This window comes from Monopterus albus, unplaced genomic scaffold (assembly GCF_001952655.1).
Source record: "Monopterus albus unplaced genomic scaffold, M_albus_1.0 scaffold118.1, whole genome shotgun sequence".
NCBI lineage: Eukaryota > Metazoa > Chordata > Actinopteri > Synbranchiformes > Synbranchidae > Monopterus > Monopterus albus.
In genome coordinates, this window is record NW_018127998.1 from 867,273 (window position 1) to 884,704 (window position 17,432).

The 17,432-nt window shown below is 43.0% G+C and overlaps 2 protein-coding genes across 3 annotated transcripts; one reads left to right on the forward strand and one right to left on the reverse strand.

Moving 5' to 3' along the window:
* Nucleotides 1-477: 477 nt before the first annotated feature.
* Nucleotides 478-5,241, forward strand: wasb (WASP actin nucleation promoting factor b). The gene is made up of 11 exons (XM_020611814.1): nt 478-728; nt 1,515-1,655; nt 1,813-1,899; nt 2,068-2,164; nt 2,653-2,682; nt 3,034-3,069; nt 3,159-3,357; nt 3,504-3,679; nt 3,794-4,338; nt 4,454-4,565; nt 4,680-5,241. Exons 1-11 carry the CDS (start codon nt 627-629, stop codon nt 4,736-4,738), a joined length of 1,584 nt encoding a protein of 527 aa, XP_020467470.1. The 5' UTR covers nt 478-626; the 3' UTR covers nt 4,739-5,241.
* Nucleotides 5,242-5,331: 90 nt separating this feature from the next.
* On the reverse strand, nt 5,332-15,777 carry sema3gb (sema domain, immunoglobulin domain (Ig), short basic domain, secreted, (semaphorin) 3Gb). Of its 2 annotated transcripts, XM_020611812.1 has the most exons (19): nt 15,637-15,777; nt 15,318-15,477; nt 13,480-13,616; nt 10,565-10,725; nt 10,361-10,423; nt 10,122-10,241; nt 9,524-9,617; nt 9,298-9,417; nt 9,031-9,176; nt 8,830-8,944; nt 8,658-8,727; nt 8,341-8,485; nt 7,992-8,214; nt 7,820-7,908; nt 7,683-7,724; nt 7,430-7,587; nt 7,283-7,350; nt 7,057-7,184; nt 5,332-6,510 (listed from the first exon to the last, which is right to left on the reverse strand). In XM_020611812.1, the coding sequence occupies exons 3-19, from the start codon at nt 13,589-13,591 to the stop codon at nt 6,136-6,138; spliced, it is 2,229 nt and encodes a 742-aa protein (XP_020467468.1). In that variant the 5' UTR covers nt 13,592-13,616; nt 15,318-15,477; nt 15,637-15,777; the 3' UTR covers nt 5,332-6,135. The 2 variants fall into 2 exon arrangements, with proteins under 2 accessions (XP_020467468.1, XP_020467467.1); XM_020611811.1 differs by having other exon boundaries at nt 15,318-15,777.
* Nucleotides 15,778-17,432: the final 1,655 nt, after the last annotated feature.

Consider the following 17,432-nt stretch of genomic DNA (forward strand, 5'->3'; position numbering starts at 1 on the left):
AATATACAAATTTGTTTGACGATCTGAAACATTACAGTGTGACAAACATGCAAAAAGATAAGAAATCAGTAAGGGGGCAAACACTTTTTCACACCACTGTATTTATTGTGTCACATTAAAAAATATGCAACTTTACATTTCTCCAAGTAAACATTGTGAATAAAAATAATCCAGTGTTAAAAATGATGTCTCAGAAGCAGTATGGGTAAAATTAATGGAATTTTTTCATCCTTAAAATATATTATTTGTCCTGTACATTTTTAAAATTATTTGAATGTTGTCTGTCAATAAAATGTCTTTCATTTGTACATACACTTTGAGTTGCTTTAGCTGTAAAACGGTAAAACGATTGTACTCATTGCAGGAGAAGAGCAACAGTGTACTGCCCCCCCTCTGAAAATGGAAGTAACATGTTCATTTGTGCTCAGCATCTAAGAGAAAGAAGAAAAGCGGGGCTTAGAGAAGTGCGGTTTGTCCGTTTCCTGCTCTGAGTACATGTGTGCACAAAACAGAGAAGAGAAACTTCCTTGACTTTAGAGCTTAGTATTCTGACAGTATAGAGAAGGTGCTTTTTCAAATGCCGTACACATTTATTTAAGATAACCCAGGAGATTTAACAGACGACCATGAGCCGTGGATCTAAAGCTAAAATGGAGAGTGTCCAGAGCACTTTGCTGAGCCCACAGGAGAATGAGAAGCTGGAGGAGCTGCTGGGCAGAAGGTGTGCTGTAAGTTCTGAACTGACCAAGGAGGGTTTGCCCACTGTGGAATGACATTCTACTCTGTCTGTCCTAGCTTGTATGATCTGTGGTAAGGAGCTTATTATATACTATGCAAGTGAAAGCAGGATGTATCCGAAATAGTACAGGTTATTCTGGTTATTCACTTAAACATTAACATTGTTTGAGCCGTCAAGATTTCTCTTGTTTTTGGTTAAACCTCATATCTTGATTTTTTTATGAACACAGCTGAGAGCAATTACATTATATATTTAACTCTAGTAACAACACTGTACTAGTTTCACAGTTTTCTTAACTACTATTGGTAGGTTTATTTACTTACCTTTTATTTGTGATAGCTAAGTAAATATGAAGTCTTATTTTGACATTTTTCTTAAAGAATCTACCAAAAGATTATACAAATCCAGTTTCAAATGAATTGCTAACATTAGAAAAGAGGTAGCTGTAACAGGAAATGATGGCTGAATCATTTCTTCCTCTAGTGTCAGAATTGGCCACAGTCGTTGCTTCTATTCTGACAGTAGAGCAGAAGTTGGTTTGTTTCTGACTCTTTTAGTTAATCTGCTTACAGTTGTGCCAGAGCAGCATAAGAACAAAACAACCAGTGTCATGAGCTTCACATTTTGTACATCTACAGTGGCAACTTAGGAGCATCACAGCACTTTAAGATGATTTCTGAACAAATGCAAGCAAACCAGGAAATGAATCCTCACCACAGAACATCAGGTTTAACTGAAAGTGTCTTATCTCCACTGAACTGTTGTCTGTGTTTAGTCCGTGGCCACTACAGTGGCACAGTTGTTCATGGCTCTGCCTCACAGTCCATCCATGTGGAGCTTGCAGCACACTGGAGTAGTCTGTTTCGTCAAAGACAACCCTCTCCGCTCTTACTTCTTACGGATGTTTGATTTAAAGGTAACCTCTTAGACCATGGAGTCATTATTTAATTCCATGGCTACATAATACTCTAATCACTCTGTGTATGTTGCCCTTTTGAAAAGTCTGACACAAGATGATTCAAATCATGCAGGAATATTAGTCAGAGAGAAATATTAACAATGCTTTTCCATAGGGAGGAAGGCAGGTTTGGGAGCAGGAGATCTACAACCAATTTGTCTACTCATGCCCACGGCCGTACTTTCATACCTTTGTTGCAGACGTAAGCATACCCTTATTTAACATCTTCCTGCAGCTTTTGTTTCTGTCTAGTTGTAATGTGGTGACCTGTAATTATTTGTGTTAAAATCATCACAAGGCCACAAATCTTTGAATTGTCGTTTTAGAGATGTGTATTTGAGTTCATGTTCATTTGATTCATTTGATGCAGGACTGTCAGGTTGGACTGAACTTTTCTGATCAATGGGAAGCAGAAGCCTTCCAACATGCTGTCCAGGAAAAAATCAACCAAAGGAACAACCGTCTAGGTCATACTGGGCACAGACACAATTTATTATTAATAATAATAATAAATTTGAGAACACGAAACACATTTTAATACAACAATTTATAGCAATGCAGCCATTGCAGCTACAGCATGCTGGGCTAACATTGTTTGCAATATGATACTGGAAGAAAATAAGTGAAATCTACTTTAATGAGGTTTTTGTCCAAATCTGATTTTCTAAGTGAATCGTTATCAGGTAGCCCACTACAGAGATTTATGTATCTATTTAACAGAAAAGTATGAATAATAGTCATAGATTAATAAATGATAATTAATAAATTAGGTCTCATTTAAATAATACCTTCATTGACCTTGAGTCTGCTAATAAAGGATGATGATGATGATGATGATGGTGATGAATAGATGATTGTTTTTAAGTGTATTTTTGCTGCAGAACTATTGTATTATGTCGATGCAAAGTAACTTCAAGTGACAAAATGGTTTCTCCCACTTTCTTTTTATTGACAGACAAGAAACAGCGCCCCCTGCCTTCTAGTGGTGAGATAGCAATTAACCTCATGACTTCATAGTTTTTTTTTAAGTACATCAAGCTAAACCGAAAGCAGTCAAATACAACAGTCCTGCATTATATCCTCCTTCACTGAAGGTGGTAATGATCAGCTTTTGTTGAAATTATTTTACAGAGGTGTTTCAGATTTATAATCAGTTTGGAAAATTGTGGTGCTGCTGAACTGTACTGGTGTTTGTATTATTTTGTCAAGCCTGTTTAAATCAGTGAGGCTAAGCTAAATAACAGAAACACCTGTCTGTATAATGCAGTGTAGCTCAACAGCGGCAAACTATTAAAATAAATGTTTACTTCCTATTCCCCATTTCCTGTTACTGCAGACAGAGGTTCCTTACCTCCCCTTCCACCTGATAGAGGTGAGTAAACCTTAACATATGTCTGATTTAACATTTACTGCCACCAGTGATGCCTGAAACTTGCATGTGCTCTGTATCTCATCCTAAAGTGTCGCCTGGCAGCCCTGGATCTTTTCAAATGACCACAGTGGACATCCAGAATCCAGATATCCAGTCCTCACGCTACCGCTCGATGCCTTCGCCTGCTTCTTCTTCGCTTCTGAGCAGCAAAGAAAAGAAGCACAAGAAAAGCAAGAAAAAAGGTCCCAAAATCTCCAAAGCAGACATAGGAGCACCCAGCGGGTTTAAGTGAGTGTTTGAGCCAATGAATAGTTTGCCTTGATGTCAGGTATCTAAGTTTAATAAAATCTTGAGCAGTTGATTTACAATATTTCCATCAGTGTTACTAGTTACTAGTGTATTACACTGTACCCTTTTGTTTTCCCTCATATCAGACATGTCACTCACGTTGGTTGGGATCCCAACAATCTTGACCCTGACCTGTGTAAGCTGCTCTCCCAAGCTGGGATTGGAGAAGCTGAGATGAGGGATGAACAGACCTCTCAACTCATCTATAATATCATCGAGCAGTCTGGTGGAATGGAGGCGGTCAAACGGGAGGTGAACAAAGGTTAGACTCACACAGCTTTATTTCTTTATCAGTCTCACTCCTCCCTACAGGCTATTGTAAAGGTCTAAAGCTTGGGCTGAATTGTAATGCATACCTTCCATTGTATTATAACAGCTGGACCTCCACCACCTCCACCTGGCAGACAAGGGGCCCTGCCTCCTCTGCCTGGCTCTAGTCCCTCTGCCCCAACCCCACCACCTCCACGAGGCCGTTCTGGTCCCCTTCCTCCCATACCAGGCCAGCCGCAGCGAGGTCCTCCACCTCCTCAGGCAGCTCCAGCACGTGGGGGCGTGCCACCCCCACCTCCTCCAACAAACAGAGGTGGTCCACCGCCGCCACCAGCACCTTCTCATTTCTCTCCACCTCCATCCTCAAGGCCCTCACCTTCACTATCCTACAACCAACCTCCTCCCCTGCCACCATCCAGCCAACAGCGTTCAATAGGCGTCCCACCTCCTCCTGCCCCCTGTACTCCCAGCAGAGGAGGTGGTGGAGGAGCTCCTCCTCCACCTCCTCCTCCGCCCCCTCCACCTCCTCAAACCTCTATTTCTTCAGATTTTCCACCCCCTCCCTCAACACCTACCCCAGCGTCAGACGAAGGAGGAGACAGCAGGGGGGCTCTGCTGGATCAGATCCGACTGGGGAAGAAGCTCAGAAATGTAAAGCGACTTCCTTTTCTCCGTAACATTTTATTATATAAGCACATGGGTCTTGGTTGTCATGCTGCAGGCCATTTGGATATTCAAGTTAAAATGCTGTCCTCGTGTCCCATAGGTGACGGACAGCCCAGATTCAGCTCCACCTACACCTACATCATCAGGTGAAGGCATCGTTGGTGCTCTCATGATGGTCATGCAGAAACGGAGTAAAGTCATTCATTCCTCTGGTAAATATCAGAGTTTTTACCAAATCATTAAATAAAAGGTTTGTTTTTTTTGACCACGTGGAGATGAAGAGGGCAAAGAAAGTCCAGTATGTTTATACTTATCCTTTCTTTCAGGTGAAAGTGAAGATGACGGTGGAGATGAAGACGACGATGAAGATGAATGGGACGACTGATGTAGAGGTTCTTTCTGTGCGGTCTTTGAACTTAGTTCAACTGTGTATTTTTGTTACAAATCTCTAAATTGCAGTATCATTACATGGATTTGTTACATGTTCAGTGATTGCAAACTGGCAATGACACAAACTGTTTAGGTGAATAAATAAACAAGTAATTCAATACAAGACACTAAAGAACACATCTTGGACAACTCTGAAATGTTTATATATTTGTTCAAACATTCCCAGTGTAGGGTTGATCAACACGACAGCACCGAGCACTGTGTTACTCACAGTGAAGGGGAATGGTGGCTCCAACTGGAGAACATCTTGTTCCTTGTGTTTCCATTAAAAAAGAGCCATTTTAAAAATCTGTAAATGCAGCATACAACAAAATACCAACAATCAATACTAAATCTGAGCCAGTTTCATTCCCATATTTAAAACATACTGTACATTAAAACACTGATGGTCTTGAATCATTTTCTTATACATCGGTGCAACGATCCCCAATTCCCTCTAATACCGCCACCAACAAAGTGCATAACTGGAAGAACACTGTATGATATACATACCTTAAATACTCACATACTGTAGGTCACAAGAGCATAGGACAGTAAGGGAGTCTTTATATGACAACATGGAAATTAGCTTAACAAAATACATTACACAATACAAACATCACTACACGCCAAGGCTGAAAACAGAACAGTAAAATGTACAACACATGCTTTTATATCATCACAAAACTTCATACAAGAGTAATCCAATGACAATATATTATATTCATAATCAGTATATATTACATTTGTGTTTCAAGATACTTAAACAGACCATACTTATGGTTTTGCATGTTACAGCACATTAACCACATTTGCATTTACTTTACATCACAATCTAACATTTTCCAAAAAACAACAAACCTGTGTGATCAATGAGCAACGTAGTGTTCTGTCACAGTGACATTATGGTAATCGAGCTGCGTTTTCACACCTCTGGAAACATGGGCTTTATGAAAATTATGGGTTTTTTTCTAAGTTTCTTGCATTAAAAAGTTTTACCTTGTATCTTGATTCTACAAGCACCTGAATGAACCAACAAGAAAAACAAGCCCTGTGACAGGTGATCAGTCTTGAGAACGTATCAAGTCCAAGTCAGTTTAAACGTCAAAACAACGGGAACAGATATCTGGAAGATGGAAAATCAATCCAAAAAACATACAGTATTTGCTGAAAAGCAGTCATCAGTAATGTAAAATAATCAAAATTTGTATTTAGGCTGACACTTGCAAAACCACCAATATAGTAATTTGTAATTTGCAAGACAGCATCACCTGCCTAATGAAGTGAGGTGACACCCAAACATGCGTGTCAAATGTAAACGTCCACCAATTCCAGATGACATCAGTCCCACCTCTAGCCCAGACCTTGGTCCTGGCTCTCCGTGTGCCTGCGGCTTGCACGTTTGCGCTGCTGCTGTTTGGGGTTGAGTTGTTCCCAGTAGGACTGGCAGTACTGGTTAATCAGTCTTATCTCAGGTGGGAAGGGTGTGGAGGCGATGGATGGCTGCGGGTAAGGTTCCACTTGGCGGGTTTTTGGCTCTTCATCCTCATCTTGAGTGGTGAGAGCTATAACAATGTCTCGGTCCAGGATGCGCAGCGCCACACGGGCCACTGTGTGTTTAAAGTTGTTCTCTGTGGCGAGGCAGTGGTACAGCCCCGAGTCTGACTGGTTCAGAGACTTCAGAAGGATACCGTGGTTGGTCTTCAGAATGCCTCCCACACGGTTTAGCTGGTAAAAAGAACAGCAGTGACATCTAAGTGAGGGAAGAAGTGCATGTGTCTGAACTGATATATATTAAAAACAAGAAAGTGGCTGAGGCCCTTAAAGCAACGGCTCAGCATTCTGCATTTTTTTTGCTAATTAGCTTTCTTGCCAAGAGTTAGATGAGAAAAGTGATACCGCTCTCATGTCTGTCCAGTAAAGCTACAACCAGTTAGCTTAGCATGGCATAAAGACTGGAGACAAATAGCCTGGCTCTGTCAGAATGTAGCAGACTTCAGCTACCAGCACCTCACTGATTAACATGCTAAATCTCATGTTCTTAATTCATGCTAAATCCAAAACAAGTTGAAGTTTTATAGGGTGTGTGTGTGTGTGTGCCAGAATAATGAGGTGATTCAGTGTTTTGATCCAACTCTAAGCAAGAAATGAATAGTTGTTAACGAGGTGATTCAGTGTTTTGATCTAACTCTAAGCAAGAAATGAATAGTTGTTTTTTACAAAAAGCCAAACTATTCCTTTAGCACTGACTAACATGACATTGTTCTCCCTCACCGCTTTCCTCCTTCCCTCCCTCTGGAAGAGCCACTTGATAGTGGCCTGGGGAGAGCGAGGCTGACATTCTAAGAAGGTACTGCTGCCCTCCACCCCAAACTGCACCGTCTCTCTCAGACGTTTCTCCACTGCATCAGTTGAGAGAAAAGAAATGTTGAAAATGCAAAAACAAACAAACACTTGAAGTATACAAGATGTTTAAACACACAAACACAAAAAGTCACACCTTTGGCATTGAAGCCTCTGCACTGCCTCAGTGGATCGCCATGTTTAACATCCTGTCTCCTGCTCCTCCTGAGATGAAGATCAGCATTAGGCGGTAAGTTAACATAGCTCATCCTCACTTTATAAACTAGAAATGGTGCACCCTGACCTCTTGGTGGATGGGGTGAAGGCAGAGCAGCTCTCTCCATCCCAGGCACAGTAAGGGTCCCGGGCCAGACAGCAGTCAGAGCAAGCCCTGCCATACACACCACAGCGGTGCAGCGACACCTGGGTCAGCCCTGCGTCCGATGACACGTACAGCTGTTGCTGTGGTGACACAAGATGCAACAAACTCAACTCAGTGAGGTCACAAGGAATGTGTTGATACATGAAATCTCTATCACTAAGAGGAATTTTCTTACTCTTTTAGAAGATATCCTCATTGTTTTGACTGGAGCTCTGGTCTGTAAATTGATAAAACGCAAAAAAAGACCGATCAACAAGACTTTATCTTCGGACAAGTATTTTAGTCATTTTGGGGCTGCATATTTAAACATACCCGGAAAACCTCCACTTCCTCCAGTGTGAGTTCCTCCATGCTGGTGGGGTCCTTAGGCAAAACAATTACTTTTTGCACAGTGCCTCGATCTACAAGTGAGAGAGAGTATGTATAATTGTATTGTATAATCTTCCAGCTCGGATGAGTACCTTCACCCCTGCAGCTGCCTCACCTGTGCCCAGGAAGAGCACCTCGTAGCGTCCATCCACAGCATCCACCTGATCCATCACAAAGGCAGTATAGCGGTAGTCCACGCCAGTTCTCACCACCAGGGGGCGGCGATGAATAGGATAAACCGGATGGAACATGAGGGGATGTGCTCTAATGAAATTCACAGCCTCATCTGAAAAGTTCTTGGAGGAACGGATCCCAGGAGTGAAGGTCCCTCCCGGACACTGGATGGAAAGAAATCACTTGGATTATGTTTATGTACTTATTTGTTTAAATGTCTGAAACAGGTTTGTGTAAGGATGTCTGTGCTGTGTTTGTGTCACTGTGCAGATAACATGACTGAATCGTACTGTTCCAGGCCGTGGGTAGGGAATCTTGCCAGTGTATTCTGTCCACTGGTAATTATGACCATGTTTGTGGGCAAAAGGTCCATTGAAGACATTGCGGATATCAGCCATTGAGTACACACAGACTGCTGAGCCCTTGAACACAGAGCTTAAACAGAAACAGACAAGTTAAAATGTAGTGAGGAGCCTGGATGCACCCAACCCTTTTAAATTTAAGCATGAATTGTTCACTAAAATGTACAAGAGTGTAAAAAAACAAAACATATCAGATGAGGTTTTTTCTGAGATGTGACTTTATCAACCAGTCAGAAGTGACTTACCCTGCTGTAGTGAAGAGAGCATACACCATAGGGTTTCGTTCATCCTGTGTGGGCTGAATAAACACATCCCCTGGAAGGAGAATTATTCACAAATCAATAACACTGTAGTAAAATCAGGTGCAATTAAAATGCAATCAGTTTTAATGCAGTGCTTCTTTTATTGTGGCCTCACGTAGTTCATCAAAGCGTGTCTCCACTCCATCCTCTCCTATCACTGAACAGATAAGACGAGCCTTCAGGAACGTCGTCCACCGGTTCACCAGGGACTTCTGCCCTCCTTCATCATTCTAGACAGAAGGAAAATTAGGTCATTCAACATGTACAAGGTAAGCTGCATATACTTTCACTGCAGATGCAATGTGGTTTGGCTCACCAGGCACACTCTTCCCACCCTAGCTATAACGCTGGGGCTCGTCCCACCACTGGCGTCTAAAGTCTTCTCACGGAAAAAGAAATAAAGTTTGTCATCATTCCTTTCTGCACTGTCAGGGATCTGCTGGATCTGAACAAACACAGGCTCTAGGGGATGAAAAAACAGATAGGCAGACTGAGGATTAAGGCAAGTGGTTGTCAAATAAAATGAGAGGAACCATAACCTGTAATCAGCGACATTTACCTCCTAACGCCCACACTTACTCACCATTGAGCCACCTAGAGTCATACTGCTCGGTCCTGATTGCTGTCCTCCCTCCCATGGTCCTAAACAGAGCTGCATCTGTACTCATGAAGTCAATATGGACCCCTGCATATAGGTTCCCATCTGCTCAGGTGAGACAGTGAGAGAACAGAGAGGTAAGACTTTGTGATTAGACATTTACATTTAAAAATGTTGTGGGGTTTCTGTCTATAAATGAGGTGCGTCTTACCGATTAGAACTGCAATGCTCTCCTGTTTGGGATCATAGGAACATTTTCCCTTCCCTGAATCCATGTACCCAGGCACCAGCCTGAAAAGGTAGTCCTGCAGAGACAGTTTAGCCAACAGAAAAGTGTGCATAAGAATAGACTGCTAAAACGTGACAAGGGAGTATGGGAAAATCACAAACAAATCAGTGTCCCAGTTTGTACTCCTGAAACATTTAGCAGGGCAAAGCTGTCCAGGCTCACTGCTGTAAATCCCACTCAGGGAGCTGTAAATGTCTTTTGCCGCGTTTCCACTGTTGGAACCTAACAAGCGGTCCGGGGTTAACGCAGACCATCCTGCTTTGTTTTTCTGCTGTATTTTCTCTCTGTCGGTCTCTGTTTAGAGGAGGGAGGGGCTGCTCTTCTCTCACACATGCATCTGCTGTGTGTTTACAAATGGTGCTTGTAATGCTAATGCTTGCGGCGTGAAGACGGACATTTAACCATCTCATGGGCTTGGAACTTGATTTCAGTACTACCTCCTGAGACCCTGTGACAGGCGTTACTTGGTGCGAGACATTCTGGTAGGTTCCTAAAATGGAAAAAGCTCTTTTGTGTTCACCTCTGCCCTCCAGCCCCTGTTGATGAATGTGCAGATAGGCTGGTATGCCCCTGTTCCACAGGTGTAGAGGTGGGTGCGGTTCCATGGCTCTATTAACCTCACAAAGTTGGCACATTCACCCTGGACAAAGAGGATTAAGACAAATGGAATTGAAACAGCACAGCATCATCTGCAATGTCCCATCTTGAAAGCACGAGACTGATTTGTGAAAAGAACAGGATGTAAATACATGCTCCCACCTGTCTCTCCTTTCCTGTCATCTGACATTCTCCTTTTCTCTTAGCAGACGCTGGCCAGTGAATCTGTGTTTTTGCAAAAAAAAAAAAACACACCGTAAACACTGGATTATTAAGGATCAGTACATTCACAGACGTAATGCCTTATTCCAAATAACAGTCTGGATTTAAATTAAAGCAAGCTAGTGGAGTGGAGTGCATACGCACTATGAGTGGCTCCTTGTTGACATTGTGCATGTCCAGAGCCACCAGGTACTCCCGACTGCCCAGGTAGAGACGGCCCTGATCCTGATCCATCAGGAGGATGCGGTAGTCGCTAGTGTTGAAGGAGAAACTGAACGGACGTGCTGCACGCGTGTCCATCAGTTCTGTGTGGGAAAAAGTTGCAGGTTTGTTAAAAATCTTTTGAAAAACCAGCAGCAGGGGGAGCACAGGTTACCTCTTAACATCTATTCACATAACTGCCCTTATGCCTTGAACATGTTCATTACTGACTTGGAGGAACACATGGTCCCTTGAACAACACAGTTCTGGAAAATGTGTGTCACAGATTAAATATAACTCAACTTAGAGCATTTTAAGAAACATGTTTTGCTTTTAAGACCTCAATATTTTATGTGTCCTGACTGTCTGATAGAGTTGAAGGTGCCGCACGCCACGTGGAGTTAGACAAAAAGAAAAAAATCCAGTCCCTTAGGAAACACGGTTAGCTCACAGCTAATTCATAAGATCAGGACTGCATTCAGCAGAGCATGACCTGTTAAGACATGCTGCAGTCAAAAATGTTTCTCAGTTTCTTGTTCTCCTTAAAGCTTTGATTGAACCATTTTCATCTGCTGCAAGACATCTCTTGCAACTCTGTTGCGCTCGACCTCTGAATGTGATTTTTTTATCCATGCAACAATTCATTACACCATTTTAAACACAAAAAGCAACACAGACTCAATCACATCGATGGTATGTGTGAGATATCGACCACTGAATTTGCACACTTGGGGATGTGGAGGCATCTTAAAGACAGCTGGTGTGTATAATGACAAATGTTCCCAGAGACCCTCAGAACCCGGCTTATGGGGATTCGAGAGAAAGCACAAGCTTTATTTACATCAGAGTGCTTGCTATCTTCCTTCTGAGGTCAGTGTTAACAGGATGCAGTCAAGGTGCCACAGAAATAAGCGATGCAGTCAGATCTCCGGATGACACGGGAGAGAGCCTGTTCCGGTTCTGTTCCAGAGATGTAAACACAGGATAACAAGCCTCGGGCCAAGCTCCGCTGGCCCATAGTGGATTCACTGAAGAGGCTAAATGTAGAAACACCACACCCCTATACATGTGTCCATTCTCCAGAAATAGCAAACAATGTCCTGCCATCATCTGGTAAACATTCAGCAAACATTACCCCCTGACAACATTCTGACACTGACAGGGAAACTCTAGGAAGGACATATGATTCATGTATGAAGCTAGAGCTGGGCCACTATTAACTCTCATGTTACATATCGTCACTAAGGCACTAATGACCACTGGCCTATCTCGAGTATGAACAAACTGGTGACAGCACCGTGAAGGCATGAGATCCTAAAACGTGGCTTTAGTTACTCTGCATCTTTTGCTCTCCAGCAGCGCTGATTAATTCTGCTATACGAGACTCCCTTTGAAGTGTGCATAACTGACACGATCTCCCAGTGACAGAGGAAACAATACAAGACCTCTATCCTCTGCAGGCCTCCTGTACCCCCAGAGTGTCACTCAGGCCAGCTCATTTGTTCACAAGAGTCACATGTCCACCAGCCGCCCCGAAACCTCCTCCACGGGCGCCTCGGGGAACAAAGAGACTCGCTGTCACAAACAATGGACAATAAATCCTTGGTGTGGTAGAAAACTGTTGGGGAGTAAATCCAACTTTTCTCCCTTTTGTTGGGTATTAGGGGGAGGGGTGAATGAGGTCTGTGAATGTTGCTGCCTTACCAACAATCCAACAATTCAGCACCTCTTAGTTGTTTTAAACAAGCCTGTGTGTGAGTTTGTCCTAAAGAGCTCTGTACAGATGTGAATTCCTACATCTTACATGATTAAATTCAAGATCAAACTTGTGTAATTGGTCACACTACTTTGTGCACCCTGCTGCAAAAACACATTGGTGTGCATAAGCTGTTCACTGAAATGGGATTAGAGTTAAAGGTCATACAAAATGCACTGCAATTATCCTCTCAAGCCTCAAATGGAACCATCCCTGAACAGCATGTATACAGCTGTTACCAGTGTTACAAAATCAGCTGAATTCAAAACAGCACTACATACAGACTCCAACTGCCAGCTAGCAGCAACGGATGCCACGATTAGCTCACTGCTAATCTGCATCAGATGTGTCTTGCTTAAAAAGTACAAATCGCTCTCAGTGAATCACTGTACTTGGGTAAGACATGGCACCGAACCCTTTGACTCTGCCTGAACTGGGCCCAGAACACAGTGACACACCTCCACATCAAAGCACTGAAGATGTTGATGATGATATCTTTTTTCACACATCTACTTCTTACTTAAAGGTACCTCAGGTGCACGTGAAGTACTGTAATCATCAGCACATTTCTGATCATAGGCACTATCCGCATACTTGTAACCTGAATCTCTGCCATGAAAGTTAATGAGGACAGGGAGCAGACTACACAGGAAAATCCCAAATGCCTGAAAAAAAAAGGCTTGAATTTACACCTCGGGGCCAAAACATCACAGTTATTAAATATCATTTTGTTCTTATGATCGGATTTCAGGTGTTTCCCTCTGGTGTCACCATGTGAGACATCAAAAACAAAGACCTGACAGGTCAGACCACTGTGCATGTGGGTTTTTAGGGTGTGGGGAGAAACTCTGTTGAAGGGCACTGCCAGTAATCAACCGCACGTAATATCCACCTTTTGTTTCCAGCGTTGCCCTATTTGACATGTGGCAGGAAATAAGTTCTTTACGTATGTATAAAGAGGAAACAAAAGCGCTGGTGTGAATACATGTGTATGAGTTTGTGTGCGCGCAAGTGACTTAGTGAGAAAAACCCAACAAGCAAAAGAAACTATTATGATAATCTCTGCTGTCAGAGGAGTTTGAGTTAATCTTTGCGAGCTCACCTTTGAAAGAGAGGCGAACCCGCGGAGCAGACTGCTGCATGCCCGAGCTGCTGTAAACACACAAGGCCAACAGGAAGACTTGGGCTCCAAATGCTGTCATGGTAACAGCCATGCAGGTAGCTCACAGAGATCTAAATCTGGACGAAAAAAGAAAGAGGAATGAACTATTATTATAGAGTGCCCCATGAGAAATATGAGACAGAAAAAGTAGAAAGTACAAGCAGGAGGCTCTCTCTCTTTCTCTGATCAGAAGTTTGGCCTGAAGCCTTCCAAGGCGTTGGCATATAGCTTGGCACGAGTGTCCAAATCTTCACACCTGCTCTGGAAAATATGACAGCCCTATTATTTATTTAAAGTGTAAATGTAGTTAGGTATGTGTTAGGACTGTATAATAGCGTTTACCAGCACAGACACATGGAAAAAGTCTGAAAAAATTGTCTTCATCTTGAACAATTTATTAAACATATTATATTTTCTTAAACAGGTATTTCATCCCCATTTTCCCAGAAGACTGTATAAAACACGACTCCGATGCCCATTCCTTCTGCCTCTCTCTCTCTGTCTTTCAACAAAGCATGTCAAAGGCTGAAGAGAGAAATGCATGACAGTTCAAAGAAACAGGCTGGAATGGCTTCTGACAGTTTAGGGGTGTCAAAACGTAGCTTAACTGTTAGACCTTAACTCAGACATTCATTATGTAGCTGCACTTTACTGGAGAGGATCCCATATAAATTATGAATACTAAAAGCTGAGTCCATAGCATCCATTAAATTGTCTCCCTGAAGGTGTGCTTTGCTCAGGCTAAGGCAGCTCACAGGCTTTTCTTGTTCTGGTGTCATCCATGTAGCCAAAGCCTCCTGTGGCACAGGGTACGAGGCTTTTAGGGACAAATATTCATGATTTTAAAAAGAGAGAGAGAGAGAGATAGTTTTCAGAATGTTCATTGAATTGCACAATAAGGCATTAATTTAATGGTGACATGCAATGACACCAAATAAATCTGATGAAATTACTGGCATGGAAATTAAAAGCACAAGTCACTGAGAACGATTCACAGGCCTGGTGCATAATGACACAGTGGCCATATATCATCTCACCAGAAAAGCTTGATCTCTGTTCCTCTTACCAAACACGCTGTTAATAACACACATGCACCATGAGATGTGTAATCAAAAACATGGATGGTTTTCCTCCAATAAGTGTCATCTAATACACACACAGCTTATTGGCACAACACTGGGTCAGTGTGACTTTATAAAAAAGAAATAAACGTGATCACTGCTACTGTTATTTATCTAAGCACAGTAAAACGAGCATTACCACTTCTTCAACACGCACCTGAGGTGTTAGGCAACAGGCAAAGCGTCTAGGACTTGGAGAAATTCATGTCATCACCACTACATCTAATGTACCGTCATTTAAATGAAGATGGAACAGGGATGCAATGTATTCCTACTGAAATATAACTGAAGTCGCCATCGAGGAAATACGACTAAAACGTTGTGTTGTGCCCGAGGGGACTCCAGCTCGACGGCCTGGTTGTACTTTGGGGTATTTTGTATGGGTGACGATATTTCTGCTGGTTTTCTGTGTTGGGTGAAGGCAGGACGGTTCTGCTGTAATAATACATGGTTTCCCTTTAAGAAAAATAATTATATGGTGTCTAGAACCGAGTTCTTTTTCCGAGGAGGAGTGCGTCTTACCTGTGAACTCAACATCCAGAAATAGGAGCCGAACAAATGTGTGTGTGGTGCTTCAGTCACCTACCATTCAGAGTACGATACAGAGTAACCAAATACGAGTTAAAAGTTAAACCAGAGCTAAGTTAGATGTCCTACCTTTGGTTTCGGACTTTCACGATCGCCGCTACGTTTCTCAGATCCAAAACTTGCGGGATGTTACCGCTGCATTCCCCGCGTTTTGCGCCCCGGAGCTGCTTTGGAAAATCTCTCTCAGCACCGCTGTGCAGCCACAGAACAGTCCGATTTGCAAATTCCCCTTGAGAAGAAGAAGAAAACGCTGCCTAATCAGCGGCTATTAACCGACGGCATGTCTTCCTGCAGTGTTGGAAGACAAAAAGAAAACTACACAGCTGAACCTCGAGCGCTTGTTCCACTCTTTGCCAAAAGTTTAAGCCTGGAAAGCAGCAACCATCACCGTGTTGTGGGCAAGACGCTGGTCCATTGATCCTTTGGAGTGAGTTTGAATGTGAATCAAGTGACCAGGTGCAGGTGTTGGGAGAGAGTGTGCCCCGCTGTCCTCTCCCTTCTGTTCTGCCCCCACCCAGCCTTCCCTCTCCTGTTGGCCCACAGCAGCATTGGACCAAACCTCTTGGTACACCATATGGGTATGATTAACCCTGTCACTGCTGGTGAGTTCAGCCACTGCTCTGCTCTGCTGTTACTGTAATTAGGAACTATTTTGTCCTCTGGTGAAGTTTATGTCACCAGAATAGTTCAGTTAAATGTTGATGGGCATGCAGCCACTGATTCTTTTTCCTCATGCACAAATAGGGTCTCAGACTATTCTCGTACATGACGCAGAGGCTGAAATTCACTATTAAAGTGAAGCTGAGTTTGGGCCTTGTCACCGTTACTCTTCAGCTCTACATGAGAACCGGGTCAGCCAAAAGAGATTCCTGGGATTCCTCTCTGGCTGGCCTCAGTGCTCATGACAACAGTGACAAAGCAAGTGGAAGGAGGGGGGAGACTGGATGTAAAGGACATCGATCCTGTTAACAGAGCCTTGAGCTTGAAATTAAATCAGATTTTCGGGCACCTCCTGTCATTACTGGCTTTGTGGTGAGCTCTGACGCAGTACGGTGCACGAAGGCACAAGAGTGAAGGCAAAGGTTCTGCAAGACAGTAAAATAAAATAAACACATGAGGCAATGTGGTGTGTCAGTGTGCTATGAAGTCACACGGGAGGAGCTTTCATTCTAGCTTTTTGAATTTATCTTTAAGCCACATTCTTGGGTTTGATTCATCATCACACAGACAGAACATGTAAGCACTGACCTTATCTCAAACTGGGTTTCAGCCAGACGTGGTGCAAGGGAGGTAATGTGTCGAGATCTGTCCAGGACGAGGCCTTTGTTTGATGCCCCACAGGAGGCATCTCTCTGCAGCTGAGGAAATGAGTCACTAGTATGTGCTGAGTTCAGGTTTCCGTGTGCTCTCAACTTTGACCATGAACACAAGTACACTGACCGGCTCCCACCACAGGCACCTATTAATGTCATCCATATCTCTAACTTCATCATCCTCCATCCCATGGTCTTATCCGACCAGAAGGCAAACACTACTGCCTCGACTTACTGCCAGCAGCCTCTCACTCACCGGTGGAACGGTCTATTTCTGAAGTGTACGTGTGTACGAGAAGCAGAAACCGGTAGTTGTAGAGGCCATGATAGATCCAACATGATAGATGGATATAGGATCATGAAGACAGACTGGAGAAGAAAGCAAGTCTGTTTCTCTTCCAGAAAAAGCTCTGACAAGAGGATCTTCCCATCTAACTGACAGGTAATGTGAAGTGTGAAGTAGACATTTATCCCTCCAGGCAAAGCAAAGGCTTCAGATGAATCCTGGGCCCTCACATACGTCAGTCATGATACATCTAGGGGCAGAGTGTTGTCCTCTTGAGGAAAAACAACCCATTTAGTCCAGTTCATCAGTTCATTGATGAACCAATGAGTGTTTGAACATGCCTGATACAGAAAGTTCAGAACATCACTATATTCTGACTACAGCGTCACCGGGGTTATTTACTCTACTTTCAACAACATCTCCTCTCACACGACTTTACAAGTCGGATAATTATTATCTTTAGGTCAGAAAAAATGTAAACATCCAAATGCAAGATAAGGGAACAGGTGCTGCACCACATTCATGGACTTCTCGCACCAATTATTATCAAAGGAGAGCAACTTTAGAAAACATCTCTGACATGGA